Source organism: Cygnus olor, chromosome 5 (genome assembly GCF_009769625.2).
Source record: "Cygnus olor isolate bCygOlo1 chromosome 5, bCygOlo1.pri.v2, whole genome shotgun sequence".
In the NCBI taxonomy this organism is placed as follows: domain Eukaryota; kingdom Metazoa; phylum Chordata; class Aves; order Anseriformes; family Anatidae; genus Cygnus; species Cygnus olor.
Window position 1 is genome coordinate 10,312,936 of NC_049173.1, and position 25,994 is coordinate 10,338,929.

The 25,994-nt window shown below is 38.5% G+C and overlaps 1 protein-coding gene across 1 annotated transcript in view; it reads right to left on the reverse strand.

Moving 5' to 3' along the window:
* Nucleotides 1–226: 226 nt before the first annotated feature.
* ASPG (asparaginase) overlaps nt 227–25,994 on the reverse strand; it is a 45,636-nt gene continuing 19,868 nt past the window's right edge. The window contains exons 7-16 of the mRNA XM_040558809.1: nt 23,225–23,337; nt 21,547–21,732; nt 18,503–18,616; nt 15,443–15,562; nt 14,250–14,345; nt 13,226–13,389; nt 6,800–6,886; nt 2,767–2,866; nt 2,385–2,444; nt 227–680 (exon numbers count right to left, since the gene is read on the reverse strand). Of these exons, the coding sequence (XP_040414743.1) occupies nt 2,391–2,444; nt 2,767–2,866; nt 6,800–6,886; nt 13,226–13,389; nt 14,250–14,345; nt 15,443–15,562; nt 18,503–18,616; nt 21,547–21,732; nt 23,225–23,337 (1,034 nt within the window). The 3' untranslated portion in view covers nt 227–680; nt 2,385–2,390. The remainder of the gene's footprint in view (nt 681–2,384; nt 2,445–2,766; nt 2,867–6,799; nt 6,887–13,225; nt 13,390–14,249; nt 14,346–15,442; nt 15,563–18,502; nt 18,617–21,546; nt 21,733–23,224; nt 23,338–25,994) is intronic.

The following is a 25,994-nucleotide window of genomic DNA, read 5'->3' on the forward strand; positions in this document are numbered from 1 at the left end:
ACAAAACAATCAATTCACTTAGACAGTCCCACAAATATGCTTTATGGCATCTGCCTCCTACTCATTGTAAGTGGGGTTTTATAGTGACACATTGGTGAAGATTAGTACACAACTGCAGGCAGATGCCCATGACTGATTCAATTGTTTGCAATGACACTCAAAATTGCTGTAATTGCAACTGAAGTGATACAAGCCATTGCAAAAATCAGACAAAGTGAAACCAACATTGTTCCTCAGAGATTTTTATTAGTTGAAACACAGAAACCTACAATGCACTGTTTTCTGTTGGTATGAATTCACCACATCATATCCTTTTGCTATGCCTGCAATACTGTCCACAGTGATTTAATGTAAGATTTAACTGTCCACAGTGATTTAACAATGATTCAAAGATGTGAAGAAGATTCAAGAGGTCTAAAAACAGAAGTTGCACAGTAAAGACAATACATTCCAGCCTCAATTGTTTATATTTTTCTTAAAAAAATAAAAAGATAAAGCAGAAAATCATTTTTATAAAATCAGAACTTAACATGTTCCTAAAAAAATAATATTTCTAAGCCCTGTAAGCTCCATATGCCACTAGCATTGTTTCTTTCCATTTTTTTTCTCCCCGTAACTGCTTAACAACATTTCTGGTTCAAAGCTGGTATTTCTGAAGAGGAGCGACCATCTTCTGCAGCCTATGGATAAAAAGAAAATGGATGTGTAAGACTAGGCAGTATCCAAAACCTTCCTGGGACGAGGTTACCTTGTAGCATGTCAAACAAGTTCTCATGAGGTCCTGAAGACTTCCTTCAGACTGCCTACACTACTGGTGGCTCAGTCCAAAGGAACTGAGATGATCCAAGTAGGAGTTGAAGATTTAACACATTCACTCCCCATCTGCACAAGAAAAGTGACTTTTGCAGACATATTTCACCGAAAACTTAAATCTCTGCAACATAACCCATATTGTGAAGGTATTTTTAGTGTCCTCATCCTGGACGCTGGAAAGCTTCCATTTAAAAGCTTGAGAGTGTGATTATATCTAATCCTGCCATATCAGAGGAAAAGAAAGAACACCTCAAAACTTTACAGGAAAGGAAAAATGCCTGATTCTATCCTGTGATCTCCTTTAGACCACAATATAGTGATGGAAAAAAATGTAGTTGTTCCACATGCTGCTTCCCACCTATATACATGAATTCACTTATATTTGATCAAATGGGACAGGGAAGAGGCAATGCAGCCATGCCTGCAGCCAAACCTTTAACTAAATTTTGTGTTAATTTTATTAAATAAAGGACATCATCTCCTCCCCATATTTAAACTGGTATTAGACTTGCCAATATATTGGAGGAAAGATATCTAAATCAACAACACATAGCATCAGAAAGGAGTGCTGAGAAACGAAAGGCAAGTGATTTACATGTCTCCAGTTACAGCACAGCGCTGGAGAAGGTCAAACGCCCAGACAAGTTTACTATGGAGAGACTTGTCAGCTCTGATGCTTTGAACACGAGACTCACACCCCTGTCATACGCACACAACTAGGGAAACACACCTTGTGCATTAGCAGCACAAAAGAGACTCTCACCAGGAGTCGGAGACAAGCAGGCAGCTAGATGTAACGTCTGAGTAAGAGAGAGGCCACGGCACTGCCCAGCCCTGTGCTTAGGAAGGGAGCATGCCCTGGGCAGAGCTCTGTGTGGAAAGGGAGCCTTCTACACCCTGTGCGTGCAAGCCAGCTGCTTGTGCCTATTAAGAACCTGTCCCATGTTTCTGGTGGTGGTTGTCTATGTTATGCCAGCCAGAAGGTGGGCTGCTACAAGATGATCAGTGAAAAAGCTAGAGGGAGAGCACCCTTGCAAATGCCGTAGGTGCCAAGCAGTGCCTCCTGAGTGGGAGGCTGTGCAACCGACCGGCTATGGTCACACCACAGCGCTGCTGGAGAAGGGGACACTCCTGTGCTGTGGGCATGGCACCCTAAAAAACAAGCCTGGCACCCTAAAAGACAGGCCTGGCACCCTAAAAGACAGGCCCGGCAAAGTGCCCAAGAAAAGGCACTTCCTCTCTAACGCAGACAAGACAGAGGAACAATTTATTGCAAAAGGCCAACAAAACAAGACATCACTGCCCTCAATGGATTGATTATAGTGTTTGGATACCCAACCAAGTTCAGAACCATACTGCAGAATGCACCATAAAAATCACTTACAGTTTCAGGCCAAAAGAGGAATAAATGTTAGTCCCATTCGACAAACTAGGGCAGGGACAGCAGCTGAACCCAGATGCCATACAGTGAGCTAGGGCTTAAATACCTCTTCATACACGTATCCCCATTCATACATGTATATGCTGACCCATACATTTCAGAAACCTGGCATCTGAAATCTAGATCTTACCTTCTTTTACGGAAGCTGTCTGAAGAACTCAAGAACCTCATTATGCCTTGTAGCCTCTGCCTGTGAGTAGAAACATGAATAAATCCCGCCATCCTGTGCACCAGGACATGCAAATACTTACTTGTGGGAAGTAAGAATATGTTACCACAATATAATTAAAATCCAATTTAAATTTTAATTCCTCTGACATAGATGAGAAAGTTCTGGCTCCAATGATTTATTACTTCAGAACAGCACCAGACTTGAGTTCGCAACATGCTCTAATCCAGTTTACAGTCTCCAAAGCAGCATTTACTTTTCCCAAACTAATATTCTCTGACAGCGTGCATTACTACCCACAAAGTTGGAGCACCATATGGAGTACAGCCATATGTACACTTACTACTTGTCGGGGATTTTTGCCATCATAGCCAGTTTGCCTCAGATCTGCACCAGCTAGGTACCAGGCATTCAGCCCATCCACATCACCTTTAGCTGCAAGACTGGAAAAAAAGAGCAATTAAATTGGTTCTAAGTTTTTTAGTCCATTTCATGGTACACCTGTGTCCTGTCAGAAAGCTCAGGGAGCAAATGCTGAACTAGAACAGTCTCAACATGGCTGCCAGGATAGAGAGGTGAGTAAAGGAACACTATTACAACAGCTTTGAATAGCTGAGCAAGCAACACAGCTTGATGAATCAGTTCCTTAAATTAATAGGGCTGTGCTATAAGTACTTACAACAGGCCAGTTTCACATAGTGGGTGTGACTATGACCAAAGGGGAAAAAAAGTCATGCAGTTTCATATTTCACAACACAATATTTATCTCATGAAATGAGTTGGGGGGAGGGCAATGGCTACATCAAGATGCAGCTGAAGAAGTGAGAGCACAGGCTGATGTGCTAGCAATTGGTGTGCCTTATTTAAAACCACTAAGACCCCTTCTTCACAAGTACGCACAGCTATATTCACTATCAGATGTTATGACGGCACATTTACGTGGTATCACTTGGACAGTAGCACAGCTATGCTTTTTGAGTAAAGGTGATTTGTATGATTTAAATGGGCAACAAGCAAAAAAAAAAAAAGGTGGTTAAAGAGAATCTCTATTTTGCCATGTATAACACATGATAGAAGAGATTAAAAATAATATACAAATTAGTGAATTAAAGTCTTCTGAATGTACCCTAGAATGTTTCTTTACACATCTGCTACTAGTCTCACCTATAATGCTTAATGTTCATTTTAAACTTTTTTTCTTTTGTTTTGGCAAAAGAAGGGCTAAGAGCCTGCACATACACAAAAGCATGCCTCTCCATACCAAACCTGTAGAGCTAGAGTCTAGCTGAACTGACAGCATGACTGCAAGGGCTACGTTCAGTTTTCTCAACATATGAGCACGTCAGGCTTCAGAACTGCGTGCAACTCCTTGCTGCGTACGAGTCGATTGTTTGAGCAGAACTACCCTGATAATCATCAAGTGAGCCTGCATCTCATTATGAAAAGGAAAGCACCCCCAGACTTACGAAGTTCACCATTTGCTGCCTTAAACACTGCTCGCTGTGGAGGAACAGCATGTTTCTGGCAGCAAGGCCAGAGGATGGTGACAGGCTCTGCGTATGACAGACAAGCGAGGCAGACCTGATGGAGAGCAGCGGAGGAAGGAAGATGCAAGGGGCAGTCAGTAAGGTATGCCTATGGAAGAAAGCCTGAAAGCAAGTCTGCAACACTCATTTCTCTGCTAGACTGAAATCACTTCTGCTGTTGATTAAATCTCTTAAGTACCTGAAAAAATTTTTTCAGGGGAGTGGAAGCCTCTAATTGCAGCAGCCTGAGGAGAAAGTCAGAGAGAGGCTTTTGCTCACAGCAGTCCCAGAGGTTGGGCAGGAAAAGGGAAAGCAAATGGTCTTTGTATTCTTCTGTGCAACCCTGCCAGTCCTAAGGCTGGGCCACAGACCCACAGCTGGGGCTGCGGAGAACAGGGATGTGGCAGTGGGCTTTTAGTGGGGTTTAACGGTGGATCAGTCTGATAGCATGAAGAAAAGGGTCAATAAATCATTAATGAAAAATGCCATTACAAAAAAGGCCCCTCAGAAGCCAAAAGGAAACAGAAGAAGCAAAGGCAGCCTAAGAGGAAGCTCAGTGGGAAGCCCTCAAGGAGACTGCAGGAAAAAGTAAGCGTTAGTAAAGAAGTATAAGCATTAGTAAAGCAGGGAAGAAATCGCTTAGCAGCCACTTCTGAACACAGAGAAAAGTCTCTTGATGTTGACAGTGAAACGTCCCAGAATTACGGAACAAACAAACAAAAAGCCGAGCAAGTGAGTTACAAATATCTCAAGCACTGGACAGGAAAACACTATTTGCCAAACAGAATCTCACTCTTCAGCCATGTTCAAAGTAGAAACCATTCTGGACAAAGACAGGAACATTTAGAAATATTACTAACCTACATACCCAGGGCAATTCAGCTAGCATCACTGTAAGCAACAAACTAGGTCTACTGCACTTGAAAATTAAATGCCTAGTAGCACCTGTTCAGAAAGAGCAATTTAACTCACGTTGCCAGTGGTCAAAAACATGAAGTGGTCTCTTTCTGTGCCATTAGAGCAACCCAAATATGCAGAATTATCTTCAATTTTGCAGCAGCCATTCACCAATAAAGTTAAAAATGTATTCTCTGGGGACTGCAGCCCAGAGAACAAATAATGATGTAGCTTGCTAGAAAATTTAGATTGTAAATAGAAGATATGTACTATTCACTGAGTTGTTCATACTCAATAACACCATGAAACATTTTTTCCAACTCCAGATCTCCATAGCGAAGCCCAATGCATCTGTATTTCCTTCACACTCTGCAATGTACTTTGTATAGCCAAACATACATATATTTGAAGCAGCAGCTTCTCCTGCTCCTGAGGTGGCCAGGAAAGTGCCACTGCCCGCGCTCCTGCTCTGCACCTATGTGGGAGACTGTTCCCCTCTCACCCCAAATACACAACGCCATGCCAAGTCCTCATTAAAGCCTCTGTACACGCATGTACTCCACCCCTCTGTTTGGAAGATGCACGTTGTTTTTATATTAAAATTATTATCATTAACACAAGTTTAAAATATTCCAAAACCTCAAACGTTTATTATCAAAATATTAGCTTTGAACAACAAGAAATCATGCAACACAGATGCAGCGTATACGATAGTCCCTCAAATGCTGTAACAAACTACATCAGAACCCCTTTTTGTTTAAAGCCCCCGTGTTCTCTTTTCGGACACCCCACTCTGTCAGCCAGCCAAACAGGTTCTGCACAGGGCATGACGGCTAAGTAAGGGGCCAATTTATTTGCAGAGGAATGTAATTCTCTAAGCCACTCCTCTCATCTTCTTGACAGATGGAAACAATGCAAACTAAACGTTTAGTTTTGTCCTATTACCTGCAGTGCCCTGGGAAGCACATATTTTAACTGAATGGTATTATCCAGTCTCCTCTGAGCATATTACAGCATCTGAAACACTCCAGCTAGTATCGCTCTATTTCAGAATTACTGAAGGGACAGTGTCCAGTTCCTATACAGAATGCACATCAGCTTTACCTAGACCTTACAGTTTTGAGAACAATCTGCAGCACTGGCTGGCCCCTGTAATGTTGTCATGGTTTCCTGACAACTCCTGAAATAGAGGCTGGGATTTGGGGATTTTTTGTTGTTGTTTGTATTTGAGAGGAAAAGAAGAAATGAAGTAAAAACAATCAGTAATTTTAGGATATTACTAAAAATTTCTCACAATTTTCAGAGTATCCTGTAATTCAGGACCATTAAGTAAAAACACAAAAACAGGAATCTATTTTCCTTATCATTAAAACATCTTATCTATTAAAAGCAACTGTATGGAAAAACACCTTAATAGAGGATAATATCCTCTTACAATTAACTATAGAGATGGTGAGCACTTTTTCAACAGTTTTGGGGTTAAGCCTATTTGTGTATTTGATTTACATATTTTTGAGAAAGGTGCTAGAGTAGAAAATGTTCCCATATAAGTGAAAAGAGGATTTTCATAAAATAAAAATTATGCACTATGTGCAGCTTTATTCTCAAATAAAAACAGACCTTGTTCTATTTCCTCTTTACCCTTCCTCAGTGAAAGTGATTGGAAAAAACAGAGCGTGTTTTCTTCTAGCTCACTTATTTCCCACATGCAACTTGCTTTGGAGCCTTCTTGATTTATTGGTGCCGTGGCACAGAGCTGATACTTAATTTTATCATTTCACTCATTTCCTCATTGTTAGTCTAGCACAGAAAGACTCGCATGTCATGTGCCACGGACCCAACTATTCCTTGGAAGTTATTTCTACACTGTTCTCCATTCTGAGAGTCTCTTCTGAAAAATCATTTCCCTTCAACTCCATTTTAGGGCCCCACCTTACCACGTATCACATTTACCTGCAGAGCTTTGCTCCAGTGTTCTCCAAGTCATGTTTTGAAAGGTGCGCTCCCGTTTCTCGTAATAAACTGATCACTTGTATGTGCCTTTATGAAAGAAATAGAAAACAAAGGGAACTATCTTGACATGGGTGATTTTTTCCCCCTTAAATCCAATATTACTCATGTACACAAACAGCCAATGAAAGTTCTCATACGGTATTTGCCACCACCACAGAAACAATGAGTCTTCTCCAAGGTGATAGATGTAGTAAGCAGATTTGCTGTCACTCGCAAAAACCACTCACATACTGAGTTCACGGAAGGGCTAAGTTCAGCTCTAAAATGGAAAGGGATGCACCCCCTTCTCTTCAAAATTATTATTATTTTTTTTTTTTTTTTTAACTCTTAACACCAGCTTAATCTAACACACTTGAAATAGTGGTGAATGAAACCCAAACAGTGAAATTATTCATTCAGTAACACCATTCCTGTATTTTACAAAATACAATACCCATATATATTAGTGTTTTAAATGACCTGTAAGTCTTGCAGGCAAGCAATGAATCTTTAGGTTACTGTGGAAGCTAATCGTGTTTTTATGGCTTCAGAATTGTGGAATGTATTCTTACAAACCTCCCACAGAAGCACATTTTTCCCTAGCCCCCTTCTCCCACTAACTTTGTTAGTTGTTTTGACCTGTAGTCTTTAGGATGTCTGCCTTCTTTCCTTTCCTTTGAGATAAAGGGACAAACAGATAATTAAGCACTACCAGCCAACTTCTATTTCTTACATGCTTTGGATAGAAAATAACATGATAGATAAAAAAGCTATTTTCAAATTACATTTTTCGCAAGTGACCTAGTAAAAGGTTTAGAACTAGGTTCTAAAAGGACTTAACAGTCTGCTCCTCTGCTAAACAAATAATCTAGTTCACAGATTCAAAAGTGTATTTTTTTTTCTCCAGAAAGAGCATGATGACATCAGTAGATCAGGAATAGTTTCACATTTCCTCTTTCAATTAAGTTACCATTAATTAAGTTACCAATGCTTCAAAATGAAGAATTAGGCATAGCAGCATAGTAGGAAATAATCGGAGCTTCACAAGGAACCACCTAAAAACTCATCTGTATTAATTCAAAAAAATAAAAAATAAAAAAATAATCTCATGTTCAGCTTCATCACTTGCATTTTCTTTTCATTTTAGAACTGAACTAAACTACTTATCCAATCCCATTGCTTCTCTTTAGGAAACTCCATCTTGAATTAGAAGTTACTTTAAAGTTATCCAGATTAAGCCTACATAAGCTTGTACATCTAATGTAAGATCTTACTTTACAAATTAAAAACCCAGAACTGTACAGATGCTGTAATAATCATTTTGCTTTTCCAAACATACGTTATCTACTCTACCAGACATATTTTTTAAAATATTTTTTTAAATGTACTTCATTTCAATTGACAGCAATAAATAAATAAATGTATCTTTGTTTCATGCCAAAGCATTGCTGGAACAGCACACGCTGCAAGTTTGTTCAGTTATCTAAAATATTTTCTCAGGAGGGTCCCTTGCAACATGTCTAGTCATCCACAAGTATCTCCTTGAGAAAGCAAATAATGGCACTGCATCCTATTTTTCAGTCTGCAGTGGAGAATGAATTCTACATACATGAATTTTTTAGAACAATAATTAGCTGAAAATGAATCCGACTAAAATATATTAAAGTAGAACATGTTTGTTCACTCAAGCTCTTACTTAGTTCAGAACTGCGCATGGATAGCATCTGCTTACTCTCCAACGACTGCCACAGATTATTCCTCATTTCCCACCTTATTCTTAAAATCTCAGCACGAAACTAGTGCTTCTTAAAATAAAAGTCTTTTAGTCCTGTCCCATAGCAAGACATGTGATGTTTAGAGGTATCTTCCCTCAAGTCCAGCAAAGAGTCGGGAATCACTTTTCCATTGTTGTAACCATTTACTCCTCATTGGCAACAAGACAACCTCCAGAATGCACTTCATGTCCCCCCTGTGCTCCAGAGCCTCTACTGCTCTGAATGGCACTCTGTAAGTTTATGATACAGGCAGATCTGGGGGCATTTTCCCCACGTTTAAAGAAGCAAATTTAAATGAGGGGAAAAAAAGAAAGTGGTTTAAAGTAAAATAAATCTTTAAGGACTGAAACTACCTGTTTACAATAAATGCTTATAACACAACATTTATAAATAGAAGTATAATGTCTCGGGGACTGGGAATCATTTAAAATCGTGCTTCTTGGTACGGTGGGAAGAAGAGAAAGTATTGTATATCACTGCTGGTTAAAGGGAGGGTGAAGGAGATCTTGTTTAAGGGAAAGAATTAATAGAGACAAATAGTAATGGGAATTTAAAAGTGTTAAATTTAGTACTGTGACTAGGAAGAACAGATCTGTCCAAGAAAGCAAGCCGACCACCTCTCACACTCCCATCACTCAGTGTGAAAACTATGCAGGAGGTAAGCTGTGCAAGAGCTTGTTCCTACTTTCATCCAAATGGTATCTAAATGGTATCCAAACAGAATCATTCACAAAAAATTTAAGCCCTATCCAGAGTAACACTTCTTCTGTCTTACTCCTACCCACAACAGCATTATTCGTATTTTGAGAGGCTGGCTGTGAATTTTCTCATATGTCTTATGCACATGAGAGATTTGTCTTCAGATGTTGTTTCTTCAGGTGCTGCTCCACTATGGCTTTACCAAAGCCTCAGACGGACCAGTTTAGCTGATCTGTAGTTCAGCTGATGTCATGAGACATAAACTTCTTGGGAACAGTTCAAATGCAATTCCCTTTCTAACATGACGACACATAACCAACAGCAGAGCAACTGCTGAATAATCAAAGCTCACGGTCAGAGGAAAGGCCCATTTCACCACGTTAACCTGGGGTGCACGGCTGCTTGTCCAGTCTAGCCCCATCTGATAAGCAAAGCCACGAGGACACATGTCACCTGCAAGCTATTCCTGACTCTTCCTTTTCTTAGCTCCTTCTGCTACCTAACCATGGCTCCTGGTCAGACATAGCCTATAGAAACAATGCTATTTTGCATACGTTACTTAAAAGTTAGTCTTTTGATACTACTACTGACATTTATTTGCTCTATGAAGGTCAGAAAAAGAGAAAAACTGTTTCTAGTGTCTTCCCCTCCTGTGACTGTATTACTGATAACATTGGAGATTAAATAAAAGAAAAATGTAAACTAATATTTTAATGGCTCAAGAACAAAATAAACATTTTAGTGCGGTCTTCAAATATCCATTCCTATGGCTCAAACTTGAGTTCCAGACAAAGACATCAGAACTTCTACCATTTCACAAGCGCTCTGGATTTACAGCGACCATGGTGCTGTACAGTACATATCATCTTAGGCCTTGACTTGGCAGACACTTAGAAAAGTGAATCAACTTCAAAAGGGATGAATCACACATGTGAAATGAGCACACATGTAAGAGTCTGTAGGATTGGGGCCTTAGGGTGTACACCTTCCACCAACTCTCTTTAAAGAAATGCAGGTGTAATGTATATCCAAACTTGATGGGCTTCATTCTTTTTAATGCTTGCTTCCCTAGCAACTGCAAGGGTTATGGCAGGATGAGCTTAGTTTCACTTGTTCACTTTTCTGCATGGTATCAGTAGGAACTGTATGCTCAAATAACGTAAGGACAAACTTCAGCGTACTTCTGGAATCATTAATGTTTAGATTTTCACTCTGCCTTATATTTCCTGAAGTAATGTAAATGTAACCTTGCAAAATATCAAGTATTTAAATTCTTATTTATGTGGGAGGTAATTTTACTACCTCTAATCTGATGTTCTCACAGCAGTACACCAGCAACTCCCCTTTTTCAACCTTTTACCACTGTACTGTAAGTAAATGGAAGTGCTTTTACTACATAAAATATACACAATTTTTATTCAAGACATTTACCTGCTTAGAAGAGTTTCTGTTATTAAAAAAATATTATTCTATTGTTTTGAAAATGAATTATCCCTTGAGGGTACTCTAAGAAGTTAAAGGAATGCTACTAATTTTGATATGTCAAGCAACTGGCCTAAATTAACAGTGGTCTGTTTAACTTCATGCATAAAGTGAATGAGACTAAACGCAAATTGTAGAGTTACAAATGAAAAAGCGGAAATGTACTTTATTTCCTATTTAGAAAGGGACTCCACATTTTACGATCTAAAGAAATAAAGAGTCACTTAGAGTCAAAAATATTAAGAGACTGCCACTGGTATAGATCAAGTTGCTAGTCTATAAGTGACAGTGCTATGTTAAGAAGCTTTTAAGAAGACAAAACTCCTGATCATCTTTACAAATTATTAAACGGAAAACAGAAATCAGTCATCGTTATACAAATTTGCATGCTAGGTTAAAAGGCAAACCACTGAGCAATGTCACATGGAAAACTGAAAGAAACTACGTTTAAGATGAGTAGATTCTGCACTGCAATTATATTCCAATTAAACAAATATTAATTCTCAGAAAATGGGATTAACCTGATGCAATATTCAGTAAAATTGAGATAGTCACAATATGAAACAGTTTAAAACATTGACTTCTTGTTAAGGTCAGTTTTCCTCCCTTCCTTCTCTGCCACACAGTACATTGCATCAGGATAATCTCTTCACTTTCAGCACGCAACTGTTTAATAAACAAAATTTAAATATTTCTGTAGCTTAAATCTTTTAGTGGGTATCTAATTACACACATATAAAGCTGTCTGATCTTTACCAATCTCCTTTGTGTGCTTATCAGGGTGAAAATGCAGTGTGAGTACATAGCAGATCATAAATTCAAATTTATGAGATGAGTTCTAAGTCAACTCTTCCTCTCATTCCAACAGTAGAAACAAAAAGAGAAACTGAAAATGGTTATGGTGCAGTTTCCTTTTACAATTCCCCATATCAAAATGTGCGTGCAGTTTTAAAGAGCTTAAGAGTCATAGTAGGAGTCTAATATAGGAGTGGCAATGCTAAGGAATCCAAACAACAAGCTCATGTGAAATTCCTCAGGCAGTAGTTGGGTGCGGTAAAAAAAAAAAGAGTAGGTGCTTGATTTGCAGGAACATCTAATGGTATCTAATGCTTTAGCATTTTCTCACATTGGACTAGAGCCACCTCTATTCAGCTATGAGGTTATTTGTTTGATTTGCTGTTGGGCTTGTTTTTGCTTTAAGACTTTCAGGGTTTGCCATTGAAGGGCTTATATGCTCATAAGATAAAGCAACAACTGTAAAGCCATAGGGGACCATGCAGTAGGTATGGCAATAGCACAGTTTGGCCAGACAGGACTTCAAATCTCAAGTTAATAGGACCTGTTGAATTTTCTACATTTGGTGTTTGAGACAGGAAAAAAATATATATATATTTCTGCAGCCAATGCAAAAACAGGCTTGTCAGACCTCCAGGTATCAAACTCCAGCCTGAAAGACCAGGTGAACTTGTCAACATTAGAAAGCTGAAGAAATATGTGGGGACAGACACCCATGAAGACCATTATAATTCTACCTTTCCAAGCTCCTTTATGGAAAAAAAGCCGTCGCACAGACTGAACGTGAGATAAGGAGCTGAAAGTGGATCAAAGAAACAAGGAGAGACTAGAGCATGCAGCTTCTAACATGTTGGAAGACCAATGGCTCTACAAATCCCCAGGCTATATAAACTGTTTAAAAATTAAACTTTTGTTAACTGATAACTTTTATATTCTGTGGCATGACCATTCCTTAAGACTACACAACATTGACCAGTAAATTGCATGTCCACGACTACCATTCAAGAGTTGTTGACATTCAGAACAACAGGAAGAGGAAATCCACAAAACAGGCAGAGCCACACAGCCATCCCATATAATTATGAGTGGGCGGAAGAGAAAAATCAAAAAAGTAGTCACCCAACAAGAGAGTCAGGCAAGCATAGGTGGAAGGGAAAGATTAAAACATGTCAACCTACCAGTATATTTTCTGCCAATTGAAACAGTCTGGTTTCCCCTTGATGGGAAAGGGGAGGACAGAAAGGAAACAGACAGCCCCGGATCCTACACTCGCACTTCTAACAGTCAAAATGAGTATTCAGTTTGGCTCTGTTTTATAAGGAAGCCTCATAACAAAGAGTGGAGTCCTGAAACTATGGACAAAGACTTGGCGGGAAGACAGCAATAAGTTACCTTATGCTAAATTTTTGCATGCATACAAAGTTTTTTGCTTTCATTTCATGTTATTTCAAAAATAGTTTTAATTTAGGCTAGTCATATCCTTTGAAACAAAGCTGTTTTGTGTTACGTTAACTTCTGTCATTTACATATGACTGCTGAGATAAAACAAGACCAAAAAACAGGGATGGACTTTAAATCAAAACTGATATAAGGTTTATAAACTTTACACGAAGCGGTATATAAATTATTTTGTTACCTGAACTTGATTGCATTCATCAGTGGGGTAGATCCATATCTGTCTCTAGCATAAACAGTTGCACCAGATGTCAACAAATACTCAACTAATGGCAAATGACCTTCAGAGGCTGCAATATGAAGTGGAGTTCGACCATCGTAGTCTTCACAGCTCAAGTTTCCACCCTACAAAAGGACAAATCTTTCACATGCTAAAAAGATACTGGCTGCACATTTGATTGTTGGTACAACAAACCACAAGGAGTTGTACCACCAAAATATTAAGCTTGTCAAGCTTACAGTGTTGATTTTACCACCAATAAAGATATTTCACCTTCCATATGTTCTCCCCCCAACATATTATCCCATTACAGCCCCTTCAGATAGGCTCTTTACTGCAGTACTCCATACAGCAGCTTTGTGCCTAGAGTCTGCTAATTTTACTTGTCTTAGTTTATTGTTATTTTCAAGACACATTTATCCTTTTTCTAGGCCCATTATCAAAGCCTCAAGAGTAGGGTTAAAGCTAGGAAAAGAAAAAACAAAGAGGTGTAGAAGATGATACAGGGAAATAACTATTTCTTTTTTCAGGTATAAGCCAAGCTAGAGCTATCAGGAGAGCCAAAATCCTGATTTAGCACTGCACTATGTTTCACTTAAACATAATTTTCAAATTCTTTTTTTTAATCATGACAAATTTACATCCAAAAGCTGGATACTATGAATATGCATAAAGAAAGTTAAATGAAAGAAAGCAGCATAAACCATTTTAAAGTGTTCCAAAGTTAGCAGATAAGAACTTGCATATTAATCCACCCGTATTTTCACAGTTCAAAAGAAAATGTAAACAGCTGAGAACCAGATAGGGGAAAGAACGTACCAGTTTTGAAAGGCAGAGACTGAGATGCCTAGAAACCAATTCTATTACCTAGAAACCAATTCTATTAGTCAAAGTACCATGACTTAAATAGTTGCTTCCCAGCTTCCTCCTATCATTTACAGCTATATTTAAAAATTAAAGTTTTGTACAGTTAATTTTACATTACCATTTCTGCTATGGCTCTTATTGCATCTATGTCACCCAGTTTTGCTGCAGCACAAGCCAGAAGTGGAATTAATGCATCTCTTACAGCTTCTAACTCCTGAGAAACAAATAAAAGTAAACATTTAAAATCAGCCTTGCCTCTAATATAATTGATGTCCAAGTTATAACAACACTGACTTTGCACTTCCAGGTGAAGTTTCCAAATTAGTCATTTGGATATTTAAAACTGGTAGCATTAATTCTTGGAAGGAAAGAAGTCTCATGCTTATTTTACATTTTGTAGGTCTCCTATCCACAAAGATTTATCTTCCTCCCTAGCAACACTACAATTACCTGGTATTAATACCAGTTAAGTGCACATACTAATTACCATCTCTGCAGTGCCAGAGTTATACATCAGTACAGGATGAGAAACAAGGCTGGTAGGAGTTGGAGAAGATCCTATCGTCCATTCTCCTCAAGACTGCAACAACTTTATTCATGCGAATCCCTGTATATTTGTGTAACCTGCACTTCCAAACCTCTACTGCCAAGCCCCGCAGACCCACTAAATAACCTCACAGTTCTCATACTAAAGAACCATGAATTCAGTATTCATACAGCTACTAAAAATCCCATCTTCCCTGACACTGAGTCAAGAGAAAGGCAAATGCTTTTATCTTAAAACCAGTACTATAGCTTCTGATTTTCCATCTGGGAGAGACTAATATTAAAAAGCACAAATTATCCTTGTGTAATGCTTCCCTAGTATCATCCTTCTATGTCTGCATGTACAATTAAGCTGTTTCACCCCTTATTATTTGGCTTGCTACAAACTGTCAATACATTTGACCACAAAAACACACAGCACTTTTTCATATCATTGATACCCTGAATTACAGCAACTGTCTGAGGCTTGCTGTTGCAGCCAGCCAGCCAAGAAAATAAACTCAAGATGGGTCTACAAAGAAAAAGAAAAACCAACAAAGTTAATAAGTTTTTAATTAAAAACATTTTAATGCTATGCTTGTCATTGTGTCCTTTCTTTCTACCCCAATTGCTTAGCTGGGACGCTCAGTACTAAAAAAAAAGTAATAATAAAAAAGGTCTAATGTTTCATTTTTCTTTCAGCTTTGTTGCTTGTCTTTAAGCTAGGTTCATTTAACTGAGTTTACAGATTTACATGAGTTTGGTTTTGAATATTTAAGCATATACCTCCTTGCAGCTGATACTTAGAGATCTGGCAATCGCTTGAATAAACTTGCTATCTCTCAGAGAGATCTTGGCTCCTGTGGGTACAACAGTCATTTCTCCTCTTAGATTCTCACTCAGCATCTGAAAAGCAAGTAATCAAATCCTTTGTTAGCAGAGGAAAAATATGGTAGCAGTCTAATAAAAAAATCTTAGGATCAAGTTAGAAAATTGTTCGGAGGAATTATGGAAACTAATTGAATGCAGACAAAAGATTAAAGAAATAGTTATTGTGCCATGAAGACTGCAAGTTTAAAAAGACAAAGGGAAGAAAAAGGGACGGGGAAATAAAACTTTCTTCTAAAGCAATGAAACCAAAATAAGCACATAACAAAACTCAATTTCTAGAGTATGTGGACAGAAGTTCCCTGTTGGGGTAAGATGCAGCCTACTTAAAAACAGAAAGATAGTGAGTAATCATCAGAGTAAGGCTGAAGAACAGAATATTTTGAAATGCTGCCTTTTGCCAGCATTCCCCAAACTCAGTACTCCAACACAGACTGTATATTTAGGCCTCGAAGAACCCAGTGCTGCCTGTGGACAGTCATCTGTTTCAACTGATTTTCAAATAGCTCCTTTAGCTCTGATTTTGTTAAAATTTGGCCATAGAACCCATTTTAAAAGCAGAGGGTTTACTGTAGTACTAATTATTTGATATTAAAGCAGGTGTGTAACAGTTTGCAGGGTGGGTGCATCCATTACAACCAGAAAAAAAAATAGGACAGCTAATTAATGTGTAGAAATTACTTGAACACAGTAATAAAGAAATGAAAATACTCTAAAAGACAGGTTCTGTGAAATCTGGAGAACAGAGAGAGAAGCCATTCGTTAAGAAAAAGCAACTGGTTTCCTCAGTTTTGAGGATTTTACATACTGGCACTCTTTCACTACAGGTTGCTGATGCAGCTATAAAGCACAGTTATTTCAATTACAATTTTAAAAAGCAGGATTGTGAAAGTTTGCAAGAAACAGATGTGATGTTGGAAGGAGGAATGCCCGAGGTTTACTTATGTCTAGGCATGCCCTTTATTACAAAAAAAAAAAACCTCCCAAGCGCTGACAACACTATAGCTGTCTGCTGGAAGAGTCCCATCACATACGTGTAACTCGCTCAGAGGATACCAACTGCTTTTAGAGTTTGACAGGTTGAGATCATCGCTTTGCACAGGTAACCTTAGCAATTGGCACCTGTGCTAACTGAGCCCAATGCAGAAACCCTATGTGCCTACTCAGTCCTACCAGCTCTGCAGCCATTTGCATGTGTCTGGGGGCAAATTCCTTGCTTCTCCGTACTGAAAGAGAATCCTAAAATAACCACGCCAGCTTCAGGAGAGCTTCCGTCTCTTGGGAGACTATTGTTTGGTGATACGCTTAGCTGAAGATATTGCCACAGACAACATATTTCCAGGCTTTCTTCTTCTCCTGGTTTCTACCACTCATTCCTGCCCAAGCAATGTAGCATGCTGCTCCCTTAGTTGTGCCAACACAATGGTTGGTGGGTCTGTAGAGTGAGTCAAGTGAGGAAATCAATCCTGCTTAACTTAAAGAAACTATAAAAGTTATTTTGTTTTTTAAGCCATACAAAGGAGCTGCCAGCACTACCTCACAACACTGTGTAGCACATTACAAAGGACAGCATGTGAAGATACAGGTATACCTTGTGCCAGTGGTACATAAATTGTAACGTCATCAAGTCCTCATCTGAGTAATTCAGCTACCTCACCTTGACAAACTGGATCTCAAATTTAGTTTTAACCCATACACTAGGCAGAAAGCCAGCCAGAAAGTTTCTCCGGTCCCAGGTCAAATGATCCTCTGTGCAAGAAGATTAAAGTCTGCGTTAAAAAAGAGGCTAGTATATGTATATTCTAGGGTCAGTGAGTGTACCAGTGGGGCACCAGTAAAGAGCCCGGGTTTCTAAAGTGTATATACACAAACACAAGCAATACCACAGCTCATAACATTATGCTGCCTGTTAAGCATGTTCTTGCACAGAGTATGTTCTTGCCATCCTCACAAAAAAACACATAGCCCCTCCTCCTCTCATTTTTCAGAGCAAGGGCTTTAGCAAACAACTGAAAGCTCAGAGTCTGAAACTGTTTGTAAACACAGTAAGTGGTACTTCCAGCCACCCCACTTAGGATCACAGGTATCCTAACATGTTTGTCTCAGAGCTCCTACTGGTTGGAAGCTATTGAGCATGAAAATAAGATCAAATTTGTCTCAATTTTAATAAAAACAAAACACCATCATAAGATACACATGTGCATGCAGTGCTTAAGTCTAGAGAGTGACTCATCATGATGTCATCTCCCAAAGTGTCAGGGTTATGATTTCACTGCATACAAACACAGAAACACATGCATTCCTGCAGACTGCTGTTCCTCTATCTAATTCAAAGTTGTATCCACTTTGTGTAAAGGAACTATATCAATTTAGGGGAAAATGCCTTTATTAAACACCACTAAACAGAAAGAACACTGTTAAAGGGATTAAGATTTTAAAATCAGTTACAATTGGTTCTTAAAATAATCCTCTATTTTTGATGCATTTATAAAATATCTCTCTCCCATTGACACAAGTAGTGCGGTAAACGAGGAGGCTGCAGGTACCATTTATTTTCAGAATTAGCTTTCTGTGAATGAGCCCTGGATCTTTACCACACTAAGATCAATGACAAGATCTTTGCTGACAGTAGGGTTAGGATTCTGCCTCCCTTATGGATTTCCACATACGTGCTTTTAGTACGGAAATGCCCAGGGTTGACTACTGCATTTTTGTGGCTTGGTCATGGTCTTCAACTAATTTATGCAGAGAATTCCTTTCTTTCCCAATCTACGTATGTTTATTTGCCTAACACTATTTTCCATAAGGAAAAAAAAAACAACATGTGACATTCACTTTATGGCTCTGGAACCAATTGCTTTTAAATGCAAGGAAGAAGCTCAAGGCATTCAGCTGAACAGAAGTTAGCACAGCAGATGAGAAAGTTAAAGGCTTTCAAGGTCACACTGACATATTTACCTGCCTCTTCTCCTCCCAGCTAAGCTTATGCTTGCTAAGTGTGTATGACAGTTTAGTTAAGGCAGCCTCTGGTGTCATATCACCTCCAGGAATTACTCCAACATCAGCAAGAGTCTGAATAAAAAGGAATAATGACTCCAATTAGCACAGCATTCAAAAATACTCATGTGTACAAAAAACATACATGAATGATATGCAGCAACACAGAATACAGTATGCAGCCATGCCTCCACTCTCTTATTTGTACTCCCACCTGTGATTTCTGTAATTTTAGCTATCAAATACTGGACAAATACTAGAGCCAGATGAATAAAGCTGACTTGTACTTTAAATTCCTCTTCATGCAGGAACATGGAAGAATTCAACCAAACGCTTGCCATGGCCACTCACTGTGCTCAAACGGAAAGGTTACCGGTCTGTATCCAGCTATCTGCAGAGCTGTCAGACTACCTGTACTGAAAAGCTGCAGTTACTCCATTTTAACCCGGTGGCATTTTGAACATTGCCAAGTAGGCTGTTCTCACTCAGACATATTTACCATTCTTTTATGGGGCATAACTTTGGATGAACTCCAGCACTGCTGCGTCTCACAGCAGGAGTATTTTCATATCCTTTCAGGCTGCACTAGTAGTATATGATGGAGAACATAAAACTTAAATACGCACTTTACCCAGTTCTGACGAGAAAAGCTAAGAAAGATGATCCAATACTTTAAACTTATCTTTCTGGTAGTAAAAAGCAGAAGCATCTTTGCTATGGTCGGCAAGCTTTGTAAGTGTATAGCAAAGACAAAGGAGATTTCAGATCTTCAGATAAATTGTACCTGGGCAAACATTCAGACTTCCCTAAACTACAGACCATCATCTTAGTTATTATGTGATGCCTCACAGTTAAGCATCTTGCAGTAGGTTCTTTACACTGATTTACTTTTAAATGCCTTGTATATAATTTTCAGCTTTGAAACTTGTTGTAACTTAACTAATATTTTTAGCAAAATACAGAGACTTAATCAGCATGTTAACCACCTCTGAGAGCCCTAGACTAATATTTTTAAAAGTCACACAAAAAAAAAACATACAGAGAGAAGGTGAGAAATACTTAGGGCTTTTTCAGTGGGCTTGGGAAAGAGAAGGAGGAAAGGATTTCCCAGCTTCCTCCCTATGCCTGAAGTCCCCTCAATTACAAGTTTCTGCTATGCAGATGGCTCAGAGGCCACACATTCAGTTAATTAAAACAAATACTTCAAGGGAAACCAGGGACTCAGCTCACCCACTGGACTAGCATGAATGAGTAAAAAATGGCCTAGCCACATGCAAAGACCTGTGAAAGACTTTATTTAAAGAATATATATATATATATATATATATGTATATATAGTTAACATTCAGCAAGTTTTCAGCATTCATCCAAGCTTCCTCCATTGAGCATTTCCTTATGAAATGGAGAAGGCAATGAAAGAACAAGAATGAAGTAATTTTGCAGGACTTGGCTCTGTCAGTGGCATCTCAAAAGATGCCAAGAAAACAGGACAGCCTCCATCAATGGATGCTGAAGCAACATAATACATGCTCCACATAAAAGATGGATGCCAGAAGTGAACACATTTCAACACAGCATTACAGTGGTTTATTAAGACAAATGCTAGTGACCTGAGTAGAACAACAGTCTAGATTGAAGTGCAAAAAGCCATTTTTAGAGTTGTCCACTTGGAGAATCTTTTAACCAGAGCTGTTTGGTTTTTTTTCCTACCATATGCTTCAATAGTTCATTTGAAGCAGAAGATCACATAAAAGCTAGGCTTTGTTTTCATGTTTTCAAATACCAGCTTGGTGTCTTTTATTGACTTAACTGTTTTCTTTCTGTGTGAACTGTTTTGTATAATCCATGTATTCCTATTTTTATTTGCTAGAGAGCATGAGATCTCTGCAAAAATAGATACTTCTCAAAACACCCCCATTAAGTTAGGCAAAACTTTAGCAACACTCAAATGACTGCTCATTTCACAATACATCAAGTTAGAATACTGAACAGGTGAACAAAACAAGAAAATCACCTTTGCTTTCTGCTCAAAACAGACTAGATAATCTTGAAACAAATATAATCTAAAGCTGTGTCAAAACCAATGTTAAAATAGGCAGGTTTCAGCACCAATTTAGAGGATCTACGTTTGTCTTGCAATCGATGGCAAGACCAACCAACAACAAGAGCAGTCAATTAAGAAGCTCTGCCAGACGGGTGGTTGCTCCCAACAAAAACAGGTGTCTAAAACAGGGGGATGAGTCACCCTCTGGCAGTGCTTCTTGGATGTTTAATGGCTGGTCTTTTTACAAAGGCCAGTTAGACCAGCTTCCTTCACACCACCACATGCAACATACACTCTCATATGGCTTTGAGCTCTTATTAGTCTTAGTGATGTCATGTCTTAATACACAATTAAGAAACTCACTACAAAATGTCCCGAATATTAAGAGCATTTACACAAAGTCTGCTTTAAGCTGGCTGAGTTAAATACAACTGATTTCCATTCTGCAAGACAGATGCTTCCTTACTGTTCTCCCAGTTTCTCTATGAATTTGGTTGTACTTCTAGTCAAATAAAACACTGATATTTGGAATATTGCTTGGAGTTGCGGGCTGTCCTGATGTTCTTACCATTGTAACTGCTTAGCCTGTCAAATGCTACTCTGACCATCTGATCCACAAGCTAGATTCTAGCTCAGTGAATGCCTTCAGGAGGGATTCTAACAATCTAATGCATGGTATCCTGGAGAGCTACACAGCACAGGAGCAAGCAGACAGTGATTTGGGATTTGAGCTGACTATTTAGACCATTCAGACTAGGAGTAACAGTATTATGTTTGCAGACATGTATTTAAATGCTTCCAGCCTAAGATTTTTCTGGTATGGTTATTTTATGAACAATATCTTCAGTTTAACAATTCTGGTTTTATACACCGGGATTACTAGACGTATACAATCAAGTTTTATCAGTGAAATGTTTCTTTTACACAGCAGTAGAGTCTGAAATCATTGCACAACCCTCACCTGCCCTGTTGCATAGACTGTTGTAACAGACCCTCGTAAGCACTGGGTACAGTTTAGAATCACTACTTTTCGTCCAGTTGCTTTCTTGAGTTCCTCTAGCAAGTCTTCTCTGTTATTTGGGGCATTGCCAGTTCCATATGTTTCAAGTACAATGCCCTCAATTGGAGGCTGAAGAAACGCTTTTACCTGTTTAAAAACAAGACAGGAAACAGAGACAAAGGATGCATTCATGTGACATTAAGATTTTCACATACGGCACAGTTTTAAAAAATGAGCTATTCCCGTTATAAGGATCTCATGCCTTACAGTCTTCTCATGCTCTTCTGTACATCCCATTTACAGTAATGGATTATAGAATAACTTTTGAGAGTTATTGAGAAATTGAGAATTTCACTCTTTAGTTTCCTTTACATTCCTGGAGGGATAGACTTTAAAATAAACTATTTTCCACAGTCATGACCTTAGCGTAAGAAAGGATGCTATTGTTTAAGCACCATTAACAGGCTATACGGTTGCACCATGGACGAACAAAAGGGTAGATTTACACTTAGAAAATAAATACAGAATTATTAATTCAGATTAGAACACCCACCCCGGCCAAGATTTGTTACTTCAGCAAAGAGTTTTGCAAACAAACGTCTGCCTAACTAAGAAACTGTCTCACCTTTCAGGAAAGAACATTCTAATGAAAGATGGAGTTTTTTCAACTCCAAAAACAATTTGTTTAACTGAAGGTATTAAAAAAAAAGGAGGTAATAATTCATTCTGGGACAGTTGTTAACAAAGTAGCTATTGTGCCTCAATGTAAGAAAATGCCTTGCAAATTTCTCTTTCTAGAAAGATGTATTTTAAACAACTTAGATGTTTCATTGCTGATTATATATGCTAAATGCAATACGCTGTAAGCCCCCATGAGACTAACTATGCAGTTGGAGTTTTATTGCAAATATACCACCCCTCTGCCTTCCCATCTGTTCACGTTCACCTAAAAAGAATAGTAATATAATTGAGGAGTGCTGCTTAAACTACTGGATTCAATTTAAGATGGCAACAGCCATGAAAGACCTGTCAATTTAATGGAACTGGTATTAGAGAAAAATTTAAAGACAAATCTACCTAAAACCATAGTTCTGTGAAACTATTTTTAAAGGCTGAGAGCAGCAAAATCCCACTTCACATCTTCAACTCTGTATGAATACAGAATCACAGACTGAGGATCACGCATCAGTGTGAGCTAAAATGAACCTTGAAAAAGAAGCTTGAGCTGTAGGTCACCTCCACCCATCATATTATGTATTCTTTGGCAAGTTATCTAATAATATGCCTTAATATGTAGCAAGAAAGCATTTCTACAGCCATCGTAGCCTATACCTCTGTAGAAAAGTACACTTGAGCTATTTATGAGGCCTTATAATAAATTAACTTCAAGTTCCAAAGCCCAGACAGTTTAGATAAAAGATATTTTAAAAGCTTTTATCAATAGTTTATGGTGTATGAAAGTAGTCTTACAATACTCTGATATTACAGAAAATGTTTATCAGAAGAAGACAGATACTTTCCCTTCCCTGCAAAAACACAACCACTGGTACTACTACAATGTAGCTTCCCTACTTCAGCTTACTAATCAAGTATTTGAGCATAACTTCATTCACTTCCAAAATTAAGTGGTGACACTTACAGCAGCAGCAGTGATTCCTGGGAAGATTCGCAGAAGCCCAACGTTCCTGTTCATATTGGTGTGAACTCGAAATTTCTTTTTGGTATTGGCTCTCCACACTGTTTCCCAGTTTACTGTTAAAGAGAAATTGTATTTTACGTTTAATATTAAAGACATAATATTAAGTACATTTGTAGCACCTCATACTAACAGCATTATTTTTAAAAATGTTTCTTATATAGGAGACTTGTGAAAGATGATGTGTTTTTTTTAAAGAGGAAATGAAGGCCCATTTAAGACGGCAGCCTAAGCAGCTGATCTAGCTCACGTTATTTACTAGGTTCCACAAAATATGACTTCAAGGCCGTATGCAGGTCAGACTCAACTGTGTTATATTTTAGCTTTAATTCCAAAATAGTATACATTCTGAGATAAAACAGTATTACTCATCAATATTTCTAAGTTAGTGCTCTTCAAAGAGATATTTAACAAATATACTTGTTTTAATTTAATAGTATTTTATAGCTAAGACTTCCAAAATGGATATTTTATTTCAATAACCATTAGTGAACATGTACTACAACCTCTTCAAAACAAAATTCTGATAGCAATAAAAACCATTGGACTGCATGACCCAACTGGTTCACAATGTTGACCATGTCCCGTTAGTGTCAACTCTCCCAGTCCAAAGTGCTCAGGAAGTCTCCACCAACAGGCTGTTATGCACATCTGGTATAGGCAAGGCACTGACTTGTCACACATGGATCAGAACTTCGCTGTTACGTATCTGGACTGATATCAGCCTGGATTAACGTTTAGAAAGCAGACCTTCATCTTCTTAGACAAGAAATATGACAAATGCAGTTACTGTTGCTGCTAATCACCTCCTGAGTTTATTATGTAGTTACTAATGATTAAATAAAATAGCAAGGATTCAATTAACTCTGATTATACATTTAGAGCCAGAAGCCAGCTGTTTAACTAATAGTTTGTTTGTGCTGTATTATTGGAAGCCAAGTCATGCATTATTGATTTCAAAATTTTACTACTTCAGTGCAGGAGCCCAGTGTTGGTAGTGCAGGCGGCTGTTAGAAGTCCATGAAAGAAGTTTTACAAACAGCAGCTCAGAGCATCATGTTTCAATGGAAGTAAACCCTACTGTATAGCTCATCCTGATCTAAGCTTTTTAGATTTTGGAGAAACCTCCAAGCAGCAAGTCAGATAAAAGACCTGAGTGCATACAACTGATGTGTTCTCAGCCATGTAAAGAGTTACTCATGCCAATTACTGTTGCAATCTCTTGCAATCAGCAGACAGCCATTTGCAAGAAAATTCAAAGTACATTTAAAAGCCTGCATTGAAGCTTACTCCATTGTTCCATTATCAGAGATACTAAAAACAGTAAAATCCATTAAGTCAGGACAAAAAATAGCAGTCACCTGTAAGACTTTGTGAACTTTCCCTTCTTGTGGTGCCTGTAAACATCTACAGCCTCTGTATGTTCCTTCTAAAAACTATCACGCATAGCAGTTGGCTTGGCACCCTGTTTACCCTATCCACCCCAGTTCAGCATATGGATTGCTAATGCTCTGGCAAAGAGAGAACAGAAATATAGACAGCTTCCACCATGTATTTGTGAGAATCATGGTTCTGAAATCACCTGGCTGGATTTAGTAGTTGCCCAAGTAGGTCTAAAAGGCCTCCAAGAGCTTTCCACAGCATGTTAAGAGACCTGCAGGAGACAAATGGGCAAGTGCATAAAGCCACGTGTTTGTTCTACTTGAGGTTCATAGGACTGGCTAAGCACATTCACTCATGAGCACTGTGCTTCAAGAAGCAACAGTGTCTGGCAATACATTAAATCCTTTCAACTTTCCAACAGATTAATTCTTTAAAAGCAGCCTCCTCTGTGAGAAGGGATGGCAATAAAACTGTATCAGTTTCTTTATCCTCCATAACCTAGGAGTCCCTGCCAAAACTTCATAAATGCGTACTACTAAGTTTGGCAACTGCTAGCATCCCTAAGTCTTTAACATACTTGAAGAATGAACTGAGGAAACCTGCCTTGGCATGGTTGACTAAGATATTGCCAAAAGTAGAAGACCAAGGCGAGAGATCAGAGGATAGGTTCAGAAATCCAGGCCTGTACCTGTACACTTGGAGTACACTCTACCAAATAACACATCATCTTCAAGATAAATATAATGCATTCAGACACAGTACAGTGATGCAATTCCAAACTATATTGAAAAAAAAAAGAACTAGAGATCGTCCCTGAGTTAATATTCTCTTGGTCATGAATCTCCTCGGCCTGCATAATGTGCTCAGTACTGCAGACTCATTGCACTGAATAAACCAGTAGTTCTGCAGCCTTTGGCTGTAGTGCACAGCAATCTTTTTTGTTAAATTAAAGAAAAAAATCATCTTAGGAATCACTAACAGTTCTTAAGAAACTCATGCAAACAAGTGAAGTGCAAAAAGTTCTACGTGTCGGTGTTCAGAACAATTTTTTCTCCTGTGGATAGGAGTGACTAATTAGGGATATACAGGTTTGGCACAACCGAAAACAGTCACTTGTCCTGACTTGGATGGGCTGTGCTTGTGAAGAGTTTAACTTATATAGTGTGCTGCATTATGTAAATACGGATACAAAGCTAGGGAACAAACCTAAGTTACCAACTGGTCCTGCACAGCAGAGGGAAAGTTCTTAAAGCAATGTTACATTAAACAGAAAGGTAAGAGCTATTTATATACTGTCTTGAAAGTGGCTTGAGATAGAAAAGATTGTGTT